At 44.8% G+C, this 21,951-nt stretch overlaps 1 protein-coding gene across 1 annotated transcript; it reads left to right on the top strand.

The window, feature by feature from the left end:
• Positions 1–1,538: 1,538 nt before the first annotated feature.
• Positions 1,539–19,636, top strand: LOC122561270 (kazal-type serine protease inhibitor domain-containing protein 1-like). Its single transcript, XM_043712907.1, has 5 exons — positions 1,539–1,736; positions 10,896–11,509; positions 16,593–16,753; positions 17,776–17,923; positions 19,444–19,636. Exons 2-5 carry the CDS (start codon positions 11,008–11,010, stop codon positions 19,518–19,520), a joined length of 888 nt encoding a protein of 295 aa, XP_043568842.1. The 5' UTR covers positions 1,539–1,736; positions 10,896–11,007; the 3' UTR covers positions 19,521–19,636.
• The last annotated feature ends 2,315 nt before the right edge of the window (positions 19,637–21,951 follow it).

Below are 21,951 nucleotides of genomic sequence, written 5' to 3'. Positions count from 1 at the left end.
TGTTGCACTGTCAGGGGGTCAGTACTGAGAATGCATCGCTCTGTCAGGGGGTCAGTACTGAGAGAGTGTTGCACTGGCAGAGGGTCAGTATTGAAAGAGTGTTGCACAATCTGAAGGTGAATACAGAGAGAGTGAGACCCTTTCAGAGGGTCAGTAATGCAAGTTGCTGCACTCGTGCACAACACTGACTATTCATTTCCTTTGAAGTGTTTTGTTTGTCGCAAAGTTTTAAATGGTGCTATATAAAAATGCAGGTCTGACTTTTTTCTCCATATAATCTTTGTTTCAGATTCAAGATGCAAAATGCCATGGTCACTTTATTCCTCTGAACCCATTTTGCACCCATTACGTACCCAGCCTCCAGTATCCCAAAGACTGAATCCTGAAATGCTACTGTTTGGATTGAGCCTAGACTTTGACTCTTTCCCCTCACAGACAGAGGAAGGTTCAGGGATATCATTGATGGAAGCATGTTCCAGTGGAGGCTTGGGCAGTGACTGCAGCACCACCACTGGTCAGAGGGTGTAACTGTGACATGACCTGTTTACATGGACTGTCTGCTAATGGAATCTAAATACTGTAAGTTATTGTAGGAAGGGTTGGAACAAAATTGATTTAAATAGTTTGTCCAGTTATTCTCTACCTTGACTTTATGAATAGTTTTAACTTCAGCTTCTCATAAGAACCCATCCTGGACAGCTTATGGAAAGGTTGGTTTCCATATAGGGACAGACATGAAAATAGAATGGGAGTTTAAAGAAAAATGATGTGGAAATAGGTATGTGAGGAAGACATGGGAAGGAGATATAACAAAGGCAAATGGAGGCCATTCAGTCCACTAAGCCTATCTCACTATTCAATTAGTTCATGGTTGATCATCCATTAAATTGCCATTTTCTGGCGCTATCTCCACATCCCTTTACGTCACTACTCTCCAAAAACCTATCAGTATCTGTCTTGTATATAGTGGAATACTGAGCTTTCCCAGGATATGAAGGAGAGAATCCCACAGAGTTCCCGCTTTCTAAATGTTGAAATGTCTCCTTCCTTCAGTTTTAAATTGCTTTCCTCATCCTGTGACTGTGTCCCCTGGTGCTAAAGTCAGTCATCCTTTGGGGAAAGGTTCTATCTGTGTCCGCTCTGTCACAGGCAGCGCTCCGAAAGCTAGTGCTTCCAAATAAACCCGTTGGACTATAACCTGGTGTTGTGTGATTTATAACTTAGGCCAGTCAGAGAGATTCAATGAGATCTCCTCCCATTCTCCAAACTGGAGATTTGCACCCGCTCGCATCAGCAGGTAAAGACGACAGGCATATAGTAGGAGTGCGTGACAGGGAGCTCAAAATAGAGCTGGAGAAAGTATGTGTGAGAAGGGGGATGTTAGACAGATAGAGAAAGGAAAGATAAAGTGACATGTTGACACAAAGTAACAGACACGGAGAGGAAAAGAGTGCGAGAGTTAGTTGGAAAGTTCCGCCTGGTTTCTCTGTTGTAATGAGGTAAAGTTTAAAGGACCATGTGGTTTCTGAGTTAACTGCTGGTTAGAGAGCGAGAGCTGGAGTGTGGGGCGGGCATCACATTTCACTCAGCGTTAGTGCTGTGCACAGACAGGAAAGTCAAAAAAGATTGACTTGGAGCTCTCGGACAGAGGAAGCTCAGGAACCAGCCTTTTTCATGAACTGTCCGGGATGGGTTCTTAGGAGAAGCCGAGGTTAAAACTGTTCACAAAAGGCAAGGTAAGGAATAACTGGACACACTGGGGTCGGATTGAGTTAAATTTCTCCGATAGGGAGCCGCCAGGCTCTCCTTGTGTTTGAGGTTAAGTTGGAACTGCTCTGTATATTGCGGTCTCTCTCGAGTCGGTACCCGGGTCAGAGCACCTCAAATCCACTCTGTACTCCATTGTGATCACAACACTGACGGTGAACTTGAGGAAGACACAGGGATAGGAAGAGATATAGTTACGGAGAGATACTTAGACACAAAGACAGAGGGATACAGCGGGACCAATACCGGGATAGAGAGCTAGAAACACAGAGAGGGAGACAGAAATACAGATTGAGGCGCAGAGATATAGGGAGAGACGGAGAGACACAGGGATACGGAGGGACAAACCCAGCGATAGAAACACAAGCAGAGAACCAGAGACATACCGAGAGAGCGACTTGGAAGCAAGGGAAAATAGTGACAGAGACACAGAAACAGAAGAAAAAAGGACAAAGAGAGTAGATTGTGAGTGAAGTGTAGTTATTCAGAAAGGTAATTAAATGGGAAGTGCTGTTCTACAAAGACCAATGCCAGGTAAAACACATCTTCTAAATTTGCAAATTGCACCAAATTTTGAGTGGGGCGTGAGAGAACTGGATCAACACTGAGGAGGGCTAAAACCATAACAGGAGAACATTCATAAACTTGCAACATTGGCCAATAACGAGAAGATGAAGTTCGGGTGACTTTGAGGCAGCGCATGTTGATAGGAAGATTAGGAAGCTCCTTAACTACTTGGCAGACCTGAGATTGGATGGGGACTCAGAGCAGAGGGATCTTAAAGTCCAAACACATCAGTTACCAAGAGTGGTGCCACAAGTTAACACATGGCCATAAAAAGACAAACCAAAGTGGCACGCTTTAGTTCCAGAGGGATAGAATGGAAAAGTAGGGAGTTTTTGTAACGAGCCTCGATTAGACCACACTCAGGTACCATGTGCAGTTTTTAATCACCATTTTTTGTCAGGAATTAAACCTGAAACATGAGGATTTACAGATCAGGAAAGGATTAATAAGATGAACATTCTCCTGAAAAGAGGTATGGGCTGAGATATAAATGTTTCCCCCTGTGGAGAAGATTATAACTAGAGACCATTATAAGATAGTCACTAAGAAATCCAATATTCAGAAAAATCCTCCTTGCTTACAGAAGTGAGTTTGTAGATCTCACGCCCACAGGGAGTGGCTGAAGCACAGATTATTCAAAAGGAAACTAGACAGGAATAAGAGGGAAATTGTAATAAAAGCTTACTTAACACATAAGTTCAGGTGGGGAAAGATGGGAGTCGACTCAGATGGAGCATCAACAGCAGGATGGGCTTTATGGGCTGAATGGCCAGGTTTCCTGCCGTAAATCCCATATACTGCTAAATAATCTGGTGTTATGATGGAGGGGGCTGCAAATGATAACATCAGTTCGACTTGCAAGTGACGTGAAGCTCAGAAAAATTACTACAAGAACCAATAGGTGGATGAGGAACAGCATGAACTCTGGAGTGTGGGTGAACACTGGCAAAGTCTGAATGATGCATATATTGAAATCACCAAGAAATATTCCAACATTAATGGAAGGAGGAGAATGAGAACAGGGTACAGAATCCAAGTTCTAGATTAGAGTGCTGCTGGAAAAGCACAGCAGTTCAGGCAGCATCCTAGGAGCTGGAAAATCGACATTTCGGGCAAAAACCCTTAATCAGGAATAGAAGCAGAGTGCCTGCTGGGTGGAGAGATAAATGAGAGGAGGGTGGAGAGAAAGTAGCATAGAGTACAATAGGTGTATGGGGTGGGGATGAAGGTGATAGGTCAGAGAGGATAGGTGGAAAGGAAGATAAGCAGGTAGGACAAGTCATGGGGACAGTGCTGAACTGGAACTCTGTCCCCATGACTTGTCCTACCTGCCTATCTTCCTTTCCACCTATTCACTCCACCCTCCTCCCTGACCTATCACTTCCATCTCCACCCCCATTCACCTATTGTACTCTATGCTACTTTCTCCCCACCCTCCTCTCATTTATCTCTCCACCCTGCAGGCACTCTGCCTCTATTCCTGATGAAGGGCTTTTGCCTGAAGCGTCGATTTTCCTGCTCCTCGGATGCTGCCTGAACTGCTGCGCTTTTCCAGCACCACTCTAAGCTAGAATCTCGTTTTCAGTATCTGCAGTCCTGTTTTTTACAGAATCCAAGTGTTTGGGACACATCATATCTGCAGGCGGATGATGCAATGAAACAGAGAGCAAGGAAAGCTATGTGAATGTCTTCATTTAGTAAGAAATGACAGTCACTTACTGGAAAGCTGAATAAACAACTCCAAAAGCAACTTGTGAAAAATTGGATTGGAAGTGTTGTTTTGTATGAATGTGAAACTTGGACCCCGCAGTGACAGTTGAGCGACTTGCTCGATAACTTTGAAGTGTGGGTTTGGAGGAGAATGAAAAGGATCAGCTGGAGACAAGAAGTAGCAAATGACAAAGTGCTGAGGAGAATGAATAAAAAAAACAAAGGGATTTGATGAGTGTAATAAGGAAAAGGCAGAGAGTCTGGCTATGGCACATTTTGAAGGAACTTTTTTAAAATGTAATCATTTGTAGGATGTGGGTCTTGTTAGCAGGCCTGCTTTTATTGTCTGTCCCTAGTTGCCCCCTTGATAATGTGGTGGTGAGCTGTCGTCTTCTTTCACTGCAGTCCATCTACTGTGAGTTGACCCACAATGCCATTAGCAATTCCAGGATTTTGACTCAACAGCAGTGAAGGAACGGCAATATATTTCCAAGTCAGGATGGTGAATGGCATGTAGGGGAACTTGAAGATGGTGGTGTTCCCATATATCTGCTGCCCTTATCCTCCGAGATGGAAGTGCTTATGGGTTTGGAAGGTGCTGTCTGAGGATCTTTGGTGAATATCTGCAGAGCATCTTGTAGATAATACACACTGCTGCTGACCATCGCTGATGGACAGAGTGGATGTTGTGCCAATCAAGTGGGCTGCTTTGTCCTGGATGGTGTCAAGCTTTGAGCTTTGTTGGAGCTACACCCATCCAGGAAAGTGGGGATTATTCCTTTACACTCCCGATTGGTAAAAAAATTTCAAGGAAAAAGGGAGAGAAAAAAAAAAGAACTGAATATCAATGTTGGTGGCTTGAACATTGAAGGGAGTCACTAGTAATTTGAAAGATTGGCACAAAGGCAATGATAAAGGAATTGCTTTACATTGATGGTGATTTCAGTGTAATTCTCTGTAGGTGAGATTTGGCATCTGAGTTTAGCTGTAAAGACAACCTTCTTGTCCTGTTATCTTGTGCTCAGCATTGAAACAAACCCTTTGGTCCAACACATCTATGCTGACCAGGCACCCTAAACTGAACAAGTCCTATTTGCTTGCGTTTCATACAAGCCCTGTGGGAGCAGGGCATTCAGGCCATCAAATCCACTCCAACCCTCCAAAGAGCATTACCCTATATTTCCCATGGCTAATCCACCTAGCCTGCACACTATAGGCAATTTAGCATTGCCAATCACCTAACCTGAAAAATGTGTTGCTGGAAAAGCACAGCAGGTCAGGCAGCATCCAAGGAGCAGGAGAATCGACGTTTCGGGCATGAACCCTCTCCAATCACCTAACCTGCTCATTTTTGGATTGTGGGGGGAAACCAGAGAACCCAGAGGAAACCAAAGCATGGAGAATGTGCAAACTTTACACAGGCTATTGCCTGATGCTGGAGTCAAACCCAGGTCTCTGGTGCTGTGAGGCAGCAGTGCTAACCACTGAACCTCTGTTTCACCCGGAAAGAAATGATATCCCTCCAAACCCTTCCTATTCCATATACCTGTCCAAATTTCTTTTAAATGTTATAATTGTACCAGCCTCCTCCATTTCCTCTGGCAGCTCACTCATACACCCACCACCATCTGTTTGAAAAAGTTGCCCCTCAGGTTCCTTTTAAATCTTTCCCCTCTCACCTTAAATGCCTTCTAATTGAAAAAAAAAGACCTTATCTATTCACCTTATCTATGCCTCTCGATTTTATAAACCTGTCCAGTTTAAGGTCACCCCTCAGCTTCCTACATTCCAGGGAAAGTCCCAGCCTCTCCGTATAACTCAAACCTTCCAGTCCCAGCAACATCCTTGTAAATTTTTCTGTACCCTTTCTAGTTTAAGAACATTCTTCCTATAGCAGGATGACCAGAATTGTACACAGTATCCTAAAAGTGATCTCACCAATGTCCTGTACAGCCACAACACAACATTCCAACTCCTGTACACAATGTTCTGCAGATCAAAAAAAACTTGCCTTAACCAGAAGTTCAGAGTTTCTGATAACACAGAAACTGCATTATTGCTAATCTCCTCCTTCACTGAATGTTACTCCAGTCCAAACAATTAATGCAATGGTCACTTCTTATGTGTTCACAGTGCAAGTCTGTAGTCGCAGTCTGCTGGTGCATGTTAACTGGAGGCTCTGTCACTCTGCACTGACAACCCCTGTCTGTGTTGGTTTTATATTCACACAATTAACTCACATGGGACTCACACAAAACAGGTGATGGAATCTGGGTACCAGCTGTTTCTGTCTGATTAGCTGTGTAAGATCGTTTCAGTCTGGCAATTAAAACCAGAGAAGAAGAAACAGTGAGAGCAGAAGAGAGAGAGAGAGAGAGAAAAAGAAAGAAAAAAAAAGAGAAAGAGAGACATAGAGACCAAAGAAACAGACAGGTAGAAAGAGATAGGGGCAGATAGAGAAAGAGATGAGATAGTGATTGAAAGAAAGAAGGAGAGAGAATTAATGAGCACAGAGAGAGAGAGAGATAGAGGAGGGAAGCAATTGAAATCATTGAGGTGTGAGAAAGAGAGAGATACAAAGTGACAAAGAAAGAATGTATGGCCTCAAAGTTCAAAGGTAGAGAAACCGAAAAGAATGTGAATAAGGTTGAAAAAGGGAGAGAAAAGACAGAGAGTAATGGAAAGAATGATGGAACAGAGACAAACAGAGAAGGGCAGACATATAATGAAGGACAGCATGAAAAACTGAAAGGAGTGGAGAGACAAGAATAACTGTAAAGTGAAAGAGAGCATAAGAACATTACAAAGGGATAGAGGCAGTCAGACAGACAGGGGCAGTCAGAGAGAGAGAAAGAGAGAGGCAGAGAGAGAGAGAGAGCAAACATAGGGAAGGGTATGGAGAGAAAATTAGCTTCCCTAGCTCTGTAATGTAAGAAATAAGGTCAGAAATACAGGAAACTGGATTTGAAACATGCAGCTTTCGGAATGTGACTTCATGAACTAATAATTATTCTCAGATAAAACTGATAATTTTCCTGTTTGAAATGCAAATTTCATCCTCTGAATGTTGGCAGGAAATTCAACAGTGGGAGTATCAAATTCATTGGCTAAATTCAATCCCCATGCCATTAATTTACTGACCATACAACTTCCCCTCCTGGTCACATCTCAGCCGATATTGTTAATACTTCCCTGTTAAAGATTTTGTCCCCTTCAAATCTGGATGGAGGTGTTGCTGGCTTGGTCAGTATTCATTGCTCAATCCTCATTGCCCTTGAGGAGGTGGTGGTGGTGAGCTGCTTTCTCAAATACAAGCAGTCCATTTGATGTATGTCCTCCTATAGTCTCATTTGGGGTGTTGTAGATCCAAGGGCTTCAGTCAGCAACCCTGAAGGAATGGCAATATATTTACAAGTCAGGCTGGTGTGTGACTTGGAAGGGTTAGTGCCCTTGTCCTTCTAGATGGTAGAGGTCATGCGTTTATAAGTTATTGTGGAAAAGGAGCCTTGGTGAGTTTCTGCAGTGTATCTTATACATGGTACATACTGCTGCCACTGAGCATTGTTAGTGGAGCAAGTGAATATTGAAGGTGATGCCAATCAAGCAGGTTGCTGTGTTCTGGATGGTGTTAAGCTTCTTGTACATTATTGGAGCTGCTCTCATCCAGGCGTGTGCCTTGCAGATAAATGGTGGATGGGATTTAGGGAATCAGGAGCTGATTAACTCACTACAGGCTTCCTAGCCTCTGACCTGCTCTTGTATCCACAGTTTTTATATGGCTGATGGCCCAGTTTAGTTTCTGTTCAATAATAATCCCCAAGATGTTGGTCATTGGATATCCAGTGAAAGCAACGCTATCAGATATCATGAGGCGATGGTTATATTCCCTCTTGTTGGAGGTGGTAATGCTTGGCTTTTGTGTGCTGTTAATCTTACCACCCTCTTCGAAAAGGTCAACTTGAACCTCTTCATCACGCATGTAAAGTCCTTGAAGTGTGTTGTACACCATATTGCAGATTGGCTGTCTTCAGTCACAACACATGTCCATTGTGTCCTTCTTTTGTTCATTTTGCCTCCCAATTTATTTATGTCCTTCTCCTTTTCTCACTTTGCTACATTCACTATTTCATACGTGCCTGCCTGAATTACTCAGTGATCAAGAGTCAGAAATCAATTTATTTGGTTTACGTCATTATATTTGTTGGAGTTTGTTAGCTTGCCAAGAGTTTTTCTTAGAATGCCAACAGTGTGGAAACAGGCCCTTCGGCCCAACAAGGCCACACCAACCCTCCGAAGACCAACCCACCCAGACCCATTCCCCTACCCTATTACTGTAACTAATGCACCTAACCTACACATCCCTGAACACTATGGGCAACTTACCATGGCCAATTCACCCAGTGCACATCTTTGGACAATGGGAGGAAACCAGACCACCCGGAGGAAACCTACATAGACATGGGGAGAATGTGAAAACTCCACACAGACAGTCGCCCGAGGCTGGAATTGAACCCAGGTCCCTGGCACTGTGAGGCAGCAGCGCTAACAACTGAGCCACCATGCCATTCTGGAAGTCACAAATGTTATAGACTTTCTGTGACTACTCACTGTCCAAGATCCTTAAACAAATCCCAGTTTCTGGTATCCCAGATTTGGTCAGGCTTTCCTACAGGATTAGGCAGAAGTTCAAAAGATGGTAAATGAGACATTACCTCTTTCTGTGCAGCTGCCTCCATTCCTGTTAGAATGCTGATGACTCACAAGCTGGTCATTCCCCTTGGATGCAACAAAGGTCAAGGATCTGGTGACTGCTCCTCCATAGAAGGCATCGCAGGCCAACCTTCATCCAGTATTCACACTCAAGCGGGGGTTGTGGGTAGTGATAAGGAGCAGAAAAAAAGGAGGTAATGGCCTAGTGGTATCATCACTGGACTGTTATTCCAGAGACCCAGGGAATGTTCTGGGGAACTGAAGTTTAGATCCTGCCACAGCAGATGGTGGAATTTGAAATCAATAAATATCTGGAATTAAGAATCTAATGTGGGTCTGGGTGGGTTGGTCTTCGGAGGGTTGGTGTGGACTTGTTGGGCCAAAGGGCCTGTTTCCACACTGTTGGCATTCTATGAAAAACCTACCTGGTTCATTACTGCCCTTCAAGGAAGGAAACTGCCATCTTTACCTGATCTGGTACCTACATTTGACTCCTAACCGCCCTCTGGGTGATAAATGCAGGACTAGCCAGTGATGTCCTCAGCCTGTGAATGAATTAAAATAAGACTCTTGGGTAAGGGACAGAGATCCAGGGCAGGAAGTCCAATATTGACCATTACATTATCAAGGCTTACACAGTCTGGGATTGTGAAGTTGCATCACTTAGGAAGATAGGAGCTGGAGTAGGCCATTCAGCCCATCAAGCCTGCCCTGCCTTTCAGTTCGAGGAAGGCTAATAAGCCTCCCCAATGCCCTTTTCTCACACTATTTCCAGTTCCCTCAATGTAATTTGTTTCCAGAAATCTATCCTTTTCTGGCTTGAATGTACTCAATGATTAATTCCACAGACCTCTAACATTGACAATTCCAAAGGTTCACCACCCTCTGAATGAAGACATTCGTCCTCAACCCAGTCTTAACTGGCCTGTCTCTTTTTCTGAAATTATATTCCTTTGTTATAGACTCATCAGCCGGGGAAATATCCTATCAACACCGAACTTGTCACACTCTGTAGGAATTGTTTCAGCTTTAATGAGACCACCTCTCAGAATACAGACCCCACCTCCTCAGTCTCTCCTCTGAAGGCAATCTCACCCTCCTAGAGATTAATCTGTGGACCTCTATCACACTCCCTCTTTGGCAAAAGCATACATCCATGGAGACAGGGACCAAAGCTGTGTACAATAATCAAGATGCGGTTCATTGAGGTGTTATACAATTACAGCAAGATCTGTTTACTCCTTTACTTGGGGAGCGAGTTTTACTCTATATCTCATCCCATACTGCGCCAGTCTGGGAGTGTTTGATGAGGACAGTGTCGATGGAGCTTTACTTTCAGTTTCAAAGTGTAGAGAAGCATTATTTTCCATTTAAAAGAGTAGAGCAAGCTTTACTCTGTATCTAATCCAATGCTGCACCTGTCCTTGGGAGTGTTTGATGGGGACAGTGTAGAGGGAACTTTATTTTGTGTCTAATCCCATGCTGTAACTGCCTGGGGAGTGTTTGACTGGATAGTGTAAAAGGAGCTTTACATTCAGAAAAAACAAAAGCATTACTTACCATTTAAACGAGTAGAGGATGCTTTACTATGTACTTAACCCTGTGCTGTACCTGTCCTGGGAGTGGTTGATGGGGTCAGTGTAGAGGGAGCTTTATTCTGTGTCTAATCCCTTGCTGGAACTGTCCTGGGAGTGTTTTGATGGACAATGAAACAGTGTGGAGAACATTTTCTGCAGGAGATTTTCATCAGATCAGTAACCTGATTTCTGGATTAATCAGATCAGCCCGTGACCTTATTGAACAGGCAGAACAGGCTTGAAGTGCAGAATAGCCCACTCCTGCTCCATATTCATTGACCCCGCTCCCACATAGCTAAAGGGAATTTCCGTGTTCGGTGCACCTTTGACTATGAATCATCTCTCACTATCACACCTGAGAATCATACAGTCAGGATGGACTTGTAACTTCTGCTCTTATTCTGATTGATGGACTTGAGGAGATGTTAGGGAGGTGTGATTGTTGAATATTGTGAGGTGGGCGAATTGAGGGGTGGGGGGAGTGGGGGGGGGGTTGCTGATTAATATAGGACAATGTTGTAAATTTAATTATTTCTGAAGTCTTGTTTCTTGGTTGCTTTTCAGGCATTGCTTGAGCAGCAAGAAGATGCCCCTGGTGTGAGGAAATCAGAAACTCTCAGGAACATCAGCAAATTACGGACAATGAGATTGGCCTAAGGGCCACAGGGAGGCAGTGATGATGAAGTTGACCAGTCCGTCCCCTCTCTGGTGTCTGATTCTCCTGCTCTTTTTGAGCTGGAATGTGCCAGGGTCAGTGTTGATAGGTGCCAATCCTTTGGATTCTGTGCATCGAGGGTGGCAGAGGTTGATGGAGCAAGAGGATGATTGCCCTCCCTGTGTGTCAGACCAGTGTCCTACCCCCCAAGGGTGTCTGGCCGGTCTGGTGAGGGACCCCTGCGACTGTTGCTGGGAGTGTGGTAATATTGAAGGCCAGATCTGTGACCTGGACAACAGCAACCATTTCTATGGTCAGTGCGGAGAGAACCTGGAATGTAAGCTAGACCTGGGCGACCTGAGGCAAGGGGAGATCCCCGAGCCCCAGTGTGTGTGTCAGTCCAACCAGGCCGTGTGTGGCTCCGATGGGCAAACATACCCCCAGATCTGTAAGTTCCAGGAGGCTGCTAATGGCAACGAAACAGCCAATATCACCCTGGCACATGAGGGGCCTTGTGAAGGAGGTAAGAATGGGCTAAAGTGGGGAAAAGGTGGCACACCATAGGAGGGAAGAATTCATAAATAAGACCCTAAAACCATAAGACATAACAGCAGAAATTAGGCCATTCAGCCCATCAAGTCTGCTCCACCTTTCAATCATGGCTGATATGTTTCTCAACCCCATTCTCCTGCTTTCCACCCATAACCCTTGATTTGATCCCCTTGAACTCCAGAACCTGTCTATCTCAGTCGTAAATATGCCCTGGCCTCCACAGCCTTCTGGAAATGAATTCCATAGATTCATCACTGAAGAAATTTCTCCTTATCTCCGTCCTAAAAGGTCTTCCCTTTACTCTAAGGCTGTGCCCTCAGGCCCTAGTCTCTCTTACCAATGGAAGCATTTTCCCAACATCTACTCTATCCAGGACAGTCAGTATTCTGTACGTTTCAATTAGATCCCCCCCTCATTCTTCTAAACTCCATCGAGTATAAACCCAGAGTCCTCAAATGTTCCGCATATGTTAAGCTGTTTATTCCTGGGACTCCAGAGCCAATACGTCCTTCCTGAGATATGGGGCCCAAAACTGCGCACAATACTCCAAATATGGTCTCACCAGGCCATTATAGAACCTCAGAAGTACATTCTGCTTTTATATTCAAGTCCTCTCAAAATAAATGCCATCATTGCATTTGCCTTCCTAACTACTGACTCAACCTGCAAGTTTACCTTGACAGAATCCTGGACTAGAACTCCCAAGTCTCTTTACACTTCAGACTTCTGAAGTCTCTCCCCACTTAGAAAATAGCCCATGCCTCTATTCTTCCAACCAAAGTGCAAGAGCTCACATTTTCCCACATTGTACTTCAAGAATATTGGAACTGGAGGGGAGATATGACTGAGTGTGATAGTGAGGGTGACATGTGTAGTTTACATCAACAGTTCCTGTCTCACTGCAGTCTCACTGACCCTCCGACAGTGCAGCACTCTCTCAGTACTGACCCTCCAGCAATGTGGCGTTCTCCAAGTACTGATCCTCTGACGGTGCAGCATTCTCTCAGTACTGACTCTCTGACAATGCAGTACTCCCTCAGTACTGACCCTTCGACAGTGCAGCACTCCCTCAGTACTGACCCTCTGAGAGTGCGACACTCCCTCGATACTGACCCATCAACAGTGTGGCTGACCCTCAGTACTGATTGGTACTCTGACATGGTCCAAGTCAGGTGATAATTTACCATTGTTCCATGTTCTATCATGTTCCTGAAGCTCTGGGCCCTGGTGTGAGTGGGATCGGGGTGGCGTTGGGTTACAGGGGCATCTTTATAAGCGAGAGACTGAGAGCAAGAAACCTACTGAACCCCTGCCATCCTGATTCCCGCAGGCCTTAACTGTTACTCACCTTAATAAGATTGCAACCCAATCTCTGGGAAAGGGCAACAATCCTTTAACAGATTTAGCAAGTGAGCAATACTCTGGCCAGCGTAGGTTAGTGTTGAATTGTTGAGAAGCTGCAAACTAGGTGAATGAAAATTTAGTTGCTTAACTATAGGAATCAGTGAAATCTCCTCAACAGGTCGGTTATTAGCCACAGAGAATGAAGCTCTGTTGGAGAGTGACAGCTGGTTAAATCGCTTGAGAGCATCCCTTCACCTCCAGCATAGAAATGGTGAGGCGGCTGAAGCCAAGTCCATGTCGGCTGGAAGAGGAATTGCACCCATTATGAATTTGATGTTGAATCACACACAAACCATTGAGCAAACTGAGCAAAGGTACAAGGCCCCTGCGCCCCCAGTGATGCTCTACCATTCAATAAGATAGTAACTGATCTATTTGAGTTTCAAATCTCCACTTTGTCCATCTACCCCATTAGCCTTTACCTAACCGGCCTCCCTAGGCAGTATAAACCACGATTCAAAAAAACCGAATCCTCTTTATCCCCAGTGCATCTGTTGGTCTCGGACAGAAAACCAAGCAAACTCACCAGAATAGTGCCAAGGTTAAAATTGAGAACATTGACTTGATTTGGATTCATTTGTGCTTAGAACACTGATGATGAGCTAATCAAAGAGTTTAAGGTGATTCAAGGATTTGATTGCGTGGAAGGAGAATAACTATTTCCTTTCTTGTGGGGGATGAGTGTGACTCCAGAACACTGAGGCAGAAACTTCGAACTTGAGCCAGGCCAATCAGGAGGGGTTTCAGGAAATCTGGAACCCTTCCCTCACTAGATAAATACTCATTGAGCCAAAAAGCATCAGAACTGAGATAGATGGGTTTTTATTGGCTGGAAGGGTATGGAGTTAAGGTGGGTAAATGGAGTAATTGCTGCTCCTATGTCTTATGGTCTGATAGGAGAATGGAATTAAGAAACTTATCAGCCATGATTGAATAGTGGGGTGGACTTGATGGGCTGAATGGCCTAATTTCTGCTCCTATCTCTTAAGGTCTTATGTCCCTTGACCGTCAGGACACAGGGAAGCCATGATCTTATGGAATAATGGAACAGTCTGGAGGAGCTGACTGGCCTCCTCCTGTTTTTAACTACACACCAGCACCTCTCAAATACCCCAGCTCCATTTCCAAAACGATTTCCCAGCTGCTCTGTTTCCGGCTGGAATGAGTTTTCCATGACATTTTTCAGGAGTGTGATGAGTGTTTTGTTTTAAATAAGGAATATCACAGGCTAGCTGTGCCTCCCCATGCATCGCGATCCCCTTTAACAGGTTCCAGGCCAAAAAGCCCCCCAAGTCCAAATTCTGTTTTCCTGGAGTTTAGGCACTGTTCCAGGGATTCCATCTGAATGAGAAAGAGAAAAGACAAACATTACAATGTGTTCTGAAGACGGATAGTATTAGAGAGTGTGGAATGAGAATCAGATGTCTGGGGTTTGTGTAGCTGGCCTCAGTACCGTAGCCTGCCTGATGGTCAGTGAAGGAGGCATTGATGACCAGTTTGCCTTCTGCGGGTTCATCAACATTTAGACTCACATTCCCCATACCTCAAGACAATTACAGAATTTCCAACACCCCAACTGTTAATGTGACAGAACATTGTACTTTCTCACCAGCGTTTCTGCTGGATCAAGAAAAGGCTATTCAGCCCCCTGACACTGTTCCTGCCACTCAGTTTCATGATGGTTCACCTGAGCTCAAAAATCCACTCGATTAACTTTGCAACATAACCTCTAATGCATATACTAGTCCAGCTGATTTGTCAATTCGGCAATGACATTGGAGAATTAATTTACCCCATTACGGTTAGTTCTGAATTGGACATGGAAACACCAGCCACTGAAGTTCCTGTGTGGTCTGTGTCAAAGTTAGATCCTTTGAAGCATCCAACCAATCAACTCCAGAATAGATTGGATTAGGCAATGCCCACAGCACTTCATATTTGAGAGCTAGGTTCTGAAGTAGTCATCAACATGTCCAGGTGGTGGACTATGAAGGGGGTTGTAATTCCTAACTGCCTGCCCTCGGTCAGGGCTACATCTGTGTTTAATAAGACCATAAGACATAGGAGTGGAAGCAAGGCCATTCGGACCATCGAGTCCACTCCTCCATTTAATTCTTGGAAAGTCTCCACCAGTGCCGTCGTGGCTTTCAGAGAGGAGTGGGCACTGTGGGGTCTATCTCCCTTTTGGTTGAGTTCTTTTCCTTGCTTCCACCTCATTTTTTTTGTTGATTTTCATTGTTGTACCACTGGGGGTTGGACGGTACTGATAATCTGAGTGATTGGTTGACTTAGTGGTGGGTTATTCGAATAAGAAGGAAAAGGTGAGTAACCATCAACTGGTTCAGGCAGTGAGCCATCAATCCCCGATGCCTGTCCCTCTTCCATGGTTACATTCATGCCCAGCCCTTGGAGCGAGGGTAACTGTGTCCATCAGAAGCTATAATGTCTGCAGGGAGAGATAGGCCCTGCAAGGAGTGGAGTATAATATCTCCCTCTCCAATATCATTTTGATTTAATTCCTCCCTCGTTTCTCCCTCTTTTATTTTGTTTTTCTTTATTTTCTGTTTTGTTGGATGATCAGATAGGGTGCTAATTTCATGATTAGGTGATTGTTTTTTCTGAAAAGAAGGAGCAACCCCTTTCAACTCCATTTTGATTTAGCCCCCTCCCCACTCTCCTCCCTCTCCTTCACCTTTGACAGTTTGATGGGCTTTGCAGATAAACGAATCAATTGGAAAACCAGAGTGACTTACTGGGTGGCAGTTAATTTATGGAAGAAAAATACCACGGCCGATTTGGTAATGCGAAAAATAAATGTTTGGTTGTCGAAGTATAAATAAAAAAGAGTTGAATTCTTGGCAGGGGTGCATTATTTCACCTTCTATTGCTATTTTGATTTAGTCCCCTAGTTTGAAACATCAACAGAAATTGCCAGAGAAACTCTCCTGGCACCAGCTGTGGAGAGAAAGCACGGTTAAAGTTTTGAATTCAGTGACCTAGAATCCATAGAATAGAATCCCTACAGTGTGGAAACATGCCTTTCAGCCCAATAAGTCCACACCGACCCTCCAAAGAGTAACCCACTTCAACCCACGCTCCTATATTTACCCCTGACTTCTGCACCTAACCTATGTATCCCCAAACACTATGGGCAATTTTAGCATGGCAATTCACCTAACCCCTTTGGATGGTGAGTTTTTCGTGGTAGTTACAGTATCTCTGGTGGGCAGATTTCATTACTTTGTTTAGTTAGTTTTTGATACAAACAAAGCCCAGTCCTTCCCCAGTAGAGAGCTGGGAGGGTGGGGAAGAGTGCAGCCATAGGGTGGGGGGAGGAGGAGGTTGTGGGATTGGCTTCGAGTCAGGCAAATGGTCCAGAAGAGAAAGGTGGAAACTGATGTTTGTACTGAATTGAAGATTTGCAATAAGTCTTTTAATGTCTTAAAGTCTTTGGCTATCTGATTAAACATATGGATATCGCTGTATGAAATAAACAATTGCTTCTGGTATTAATCACCAGCATCTGAACATGACTAAAGCTGGTGTAGTAGCTCTTTCAGTTCTCCCAACTGCCCATAGTTTGGATCTTCCATCAAAGCCATGTGCCCTGTCAAGTCCCATCCTGCTATTTTTCACCCTTTCTCTGTCAGTCCCTCAGATTATATCCGCTCCCTTCAATATCTGGAACACCACGGGAGAGGATGTCATTTTCGGTTGCGAGATCTTTGCTTATCCAATGGCAGCTATTGAGTGGCGGAAAGACGGGCTGGACACCTTCCTGCCAGGTGATGACCCCCACATCTCCGTACAGGTACCTTCCTGATGCCAGAGCAGCATCATTGAATGCTTTCAAACTTTCCCAGTAATTTAGAGACATTCCCTAACCATTAATATCAGCCAATTGGGCAGGAGTTGGAAATGGAGAAAATGTAAACAAAGGTTGAATTGCTGGATGTAAATTTGGTTTTAATGTTTTTTTAAAAGTATTTTCAGTCTGAAAGTCTAATGAACCATAAGCCTGAATTCTGATTTTATTGATGCATTAATGTCTCAGTAGCACACAATAAGGATGGCATTCCCTTAAGTGTTGCATCTCTTACTGGCTGCATTATTAATGTGATACCTGTACCTGCTTCCAGTTCTTAAGGGTGGGACAATGTCCCGTCATAGCGTACCCCACTCTGGGCAAGGCTCCCTCCAACACCCTATAGCCAGCTCACTTCAGGATTTGGATCCTTGGTGGAATAATGTTTGAATAACTTCCCTCCAATCCATGAATCTCCTCTGAGGTGTGCTTCCCCCAGGGTCTCCTATTCTAGGTAACCATGGACAGGACAACATGGAATAGCAAGAAGAGGGAAGAACTGACTGTATATCGATCCCATATTGGTCCTTGGTGTTTTAGGTACTCCTGGTGACTGCCTGAAATCAGTATTAGTCCAACCAAACCAAAGGTGGAAGGTGCCAGGAGAACACCATCTGGAATACCCTACATGTTTGAAATGTGGATTGATAATGAACTTTCAGTAGGAGTGCCCAACGGAGGCATTTAGTCCTTGATGTGGGGCAATGTTAGTGTCAGGAATGTATGACACTTGCAATCAATGTTAATGATTATAGACTTGGAGTCACAGAGTCATTACTGCACTAAGGAGGCTATTCGATCCATTTGGTTCCTGCCTGACCTCAGGAAGGTCGAATTGGCCATTTCCATACAGTTTACAACCTCCATTGAAACAATGGTTTCGTAACAGGGAATCTTTGAGTGCTCACTGCTGTTCCCCCCCACCCCCCCTCTTACTGATTCTAAATCATTGCAATCCTTATTGGCAGTTTCGAGGAGGTCCATTTAAGTATGAAGTGACCGGTTGGCTCCAGATCCAGGCAATTCGCAGCACGGATTCGGGAGTGTATCACTGTTCCGCAAGGAACAAACTGGGTGAAGTGTCAGCAGCTGCCAGTCTGACTGTCATCTCGCCAGGTAAGAGAGGGTCAAGCACACTCTGGCGCATGGAGTGTTCCTCCTTAACTCCTGTTCCTTCTCTTCGAATAACTGAATGATTCAGTGTAGAAAGAGGCCATTTGGCCCATAACAACTTTGCAAGATTACTTACATCCAGAAGGATAGTGATTTTCAAAGGTGAATTGGCTAGGTCCTTGAGAAGGAAAGCTTGGCAAGACTATGGGATAAGGGCAGAGGTTTGGGACTAATTTGATTAGACTTTCATTGAGACAACAGAGGCATGGTGGACTCAATGGCCTCATGCTCTGCTTTCTGATATGATTCCCTTGATCTTCATGGAGGTTTGACTTAGAGTTGTTTTGATCTTACCTCTCACTATCCCTGGGCAGTGAAACTAATTAAAGAGCCTGAACTGCCCCTCCCCCCCGCCCGTCCGAACAATCACCTCAGGGAACATTTACCCAACTCAGTATGACCAGGCAGTAAATAACACCCATACCTCCCTTCCTTCTTTATACTGGACCAGGATGAGGCCATTCTGCCCACTCAAATCTGTTCCATCCAGTTATGGAAACTGATCTGTCTTTCAACTCCACCACCTTTGCTCGATCATCAGTTGTCCCTAGTTCTTGAGCTCACCATGGCTTCCAATCCCCATTCGGTTTTCAGCAGGAGGGAAAGGAGGGAATGTTCCAACTTTCTGCTGTCATGTGTGTGAGAAATATCCTGCCTAACAAATGGGTCCATTTCTGACCCCAGGAAGTGATGGGCAGGAGAGGGGCCAAAGATGTGATTTGGGGGAGAGTTTGTTAAAACTGCAGGGTGCTCTCTCACCAGTGGGCAGGATCAGAATCTGATTGGCTGCCAGCCCAATGTAGGTGACCAACCAGCTGCAATACGTGAAGGACCACTTCACCATGCCATTGATACATGACAACGTGGTGCCACTGAATTGTGCCAATGGGCGGGTCCAATCGTACACTCCCACTACCTCAGCTCAACACAGGTAGAGGCTGCCAGTTGCCAGATGGCAACCTGCAGGGAGGTATTGGTGGGGGTAGGGTTGAGGGGGGCAGGGGGAAGATCTTTTTTAATGAGAAATGGTGAACGGGAAGGGCAATACCCCAGTGATATTCCTGGAGGAATTTCCTCTCCAGTACACAGCTCCTCGGTGTATTCCTTTCCTCACCCACTTTCAGGAGCAGCTTTCCCAGAAGTGGCCACCGTTGTTGGTGGCACTGTTGAAATGCCAGCCCCCCCAACTGGATGCAGCTTTTGGGAACTGTGTGCCCATGTCCTAGTGGCAGCCGTTTAATTGGCTGATGCCCGTGAAATTCAAGGCAAAGTGCCAACGGCTGCCTGGGTGTATCTGCGACTCGCTTTTCGTGCCCTAAGCTCAATTGGCAAAAGTCTGCAAATCAGCTCTGCTCCCCTCTCCACAGATGCTGTCAGACCTGGTGGCTTTCTCCAGCACTTCCAATCCCAGATTGCTGCTCTCCAACTACCTGCAGTAAATAACTGGGTGTTTTGTCTTTCAGATCAGATGAGTGAGATTGAAACTCCATGGAGGCAGTCCCTGCATCTCGTAGAGGATTATTCTGATGATTATTACTGACAAAGGAAATTTGCAACGTGGGCTAAACACACTCAATGTGGAGACACCAATACATCAGCCAACAATGCAGCCCTGCTGGATGTGGCAATGAATCCTAATAAAGTTTAACAGTATCCACCAGATATTGATTATATCACAATTCACTCTTTCATTTGGGGGAGTTGGTTTCTAATGGTAATTAGTTGGGCAATTGGTGCGGATGCTGCCAACTGGTGACCCCTCAATGAGCTGGTTTCTGGCAGTCTCCTGGTGCTGAGTGTGAGAATAGTTAGGAACTAAGAGCTAATGGTTTTCCTCATTGGGACAGGTATGCTTGGGAGATAACCCTCCCCACCTCCAAAATCTAACTTATTTACACCCCTCACCGCCCCAGAATCTAATTCTCTCATTTGCTTCCATGGAATCCGTTTGTGCTGATTTTGTAATAACTTTAAAGGGCTATACTTGGTTTTCCATAAGTCTAACTTCCATGCCAGCCGGTGAGCTGAGTCAAAATTCATCACTTATCAACATGTTCAAAATTCATGAAGTGTGGACATCCCCTGGCTGGGCCAGCATTTATTCACTATCCCTAGTTGCCCTTGAGAAGGTGGTAGTGAGCTATCTGCTACAGTCCATTTGTTGTAGAGAAACCCACAATGCCATTGTAGAGGGAGTTCCAGGACTTTGACCCACTGGAGGAACGTCAGTATGTTTCCAGGAGAGGATAGTGATGGCTTCGATGGGAACGTGCGGGTGGTGGGGTTTCCATGATTCCGTGGCCCTTGTCTACACGTTGTGCAGATGCTCCATCGACATGGGATTATGGGAGACAGGCAGAGAAGAGCAATCTGAGCTACAAACCGATCAGCCATTTATTGAACCATCAGGTTCAAAGGGCTGAATGGTCACCTCGTGTTTCTGTTCTGTATCGTTTTCCAGCTGCCTGTAGCAAGTGTCATGAGTGATTAGGAGCAGGAAGCAAAATCAACTAAAGCAATTAATTTACTTTAAACATGGTCCTGGTGTTATTCCAGGGTCTCGTGTTGCCGTGCTTTGATTCTCACTGTCAGGAATTTTTGCCCAAAGTCATAACACTTCAATGAGGAATACTGTTCCCAACCTTTTCAACCACCCTGTATTTCCAACAATCAGCACATTCCAAAACTCTCAGAACACTTTCAAACACTTTCAAACACTGCAGAAAGGGGGGAGAAGGTTAATCCTTTGCACATTAACACTTGAGTGAAAGATGAAGTTCCCCTCATGGTTTACTAAAGTCCAGTGAGTATAGTCTGAAGGACAAAGTCAATAAGTGTAAGTGAAAAAGAGAAGGAAGGTAGAGTGAAAGGGAAACACAAGTGTATGGAGAGACACAGAGAGCAAAAGAGACATGAGAACTGAAAGGAACTGACAATGAAACAGAGTTCCTGGGAAATAGACAGAAAGACAAACATGAAAGAATATAAATGCCACTATAAATGCCGGAGGAAACACCACAGAAGCGCTTCACAGGAGGCTCCCAAGCACTGAGGATGTCACCTAGGCAGGGGACGAAACGTTTGCAACAAAAATTTCCAGCTCAGCGAACAGAACCACAACAACGAGCACCCGAGCTACAAATCTTCACCCAAACTTTGATCATGAAAGAATATAGGTACAGAGAGGGAAAGAGAAACCCAGGTAGTTTGCCAGCCTGCTCTTCTCAGGTCTGTAACAGGTGTGGATGTTTTGGCCAATGTTTTCAACACACGCATTTCCGTCCTAGGGAGCGAGGTTGCTGTGGATGTTGAGAGGGGAAATAATTTTTCAGGATCAGTAATAGATTCCCTTCTACAGTGAGAGGAGCCATTTTGTGTCGATTACTCATGTACAAGATCAAAACATATTTCCACATTGAATGGATAATTCTTTGCATTAATGGCACATTCTGGGCTGTACAATTTGAAAATTCTTATGATAAATATTGAACAGGACAGTGAGGAGAATTCCCCTTTTTTTAAAAATAAATGCATTGAATCTTTTATTGGAGTAGAGTGGGCAGAGTGTTTAATCTCTCCTTCAGTAATGATCCAATGACAGTGTGGCACTCCCTCAGTACCCTCCGACAGTGCAGCACTCCATCAGTACTGACCCTCTGACAATGTGGCACTCCCTCCGTACTGACCCTCTGACAGTGCGGCACTCCCTCAGTACTGACCCTCTGACAGTGCGGCACTCACTCAGTGGTGACCCTATGACAGTGCGACACTCACTCAGTAGTGACCTTCTGATAGTGCAGCATTGTCTCAGTACTGACCCTCTGACAGTGCAACACTCCCTCAGTACTGACTCTCCAACAAGATGGCGCTCCATCAGTCGTGCACTGGGATTTTCAGACTATTTTGCATTTAAAATTCTGCAAGGGGCTTTAACCCCATAGCCCTCACTGCCAGAGGGAACTACCTGCCCT

The sequence above is a fragment of the Chiloscyllium plagiosum genome, chromosome 22, assembly GCF_004010195.1.
Source record: "Chiloscyllium plagiosum isolate BGI_BamShark_2017 chromosome 22, ASM401019v2, whole genome shotgun sequence".
In the NCBI taxonomy this organism is placed as follows: domain Eukaryota; kingdom Metazoa; phylum Chordata; class Chondrichthyes; order Orectolobiformes; family Hemiscylliidae; genus Chiloscyllium; species Chiloscyllium plagiosum.
This window is presented reverse-complemented; position numbering and strand designations above follow the sequence as displayed.

Excerpts from the sequence above, each read along its gene's own strand:
- LOC122561270 (XM_043712907.1), top strand. The coding sequence starts at position 11,008 with ATGATGAAGTTGACCAGTCCGTCCCCTCTCTGGTGTCTGATTCTCCTG. Across the intron at positions 11,510-16,592 it reads TGAGGGGCCTTGTGAAGGAG|TCCCTCAGATTATATCCGCT; the intron begins GTAAGAATGGGC and ends TTTCTCTGTCAG. Across the intron at positions 17,924-19,443 it reads TCTGACTGTCATCTCGCCAG|ATCAGATGAGTGAGATTGAA; the intron begins GTAAGAGAGGGT and ends TTTGTCTTTCAG.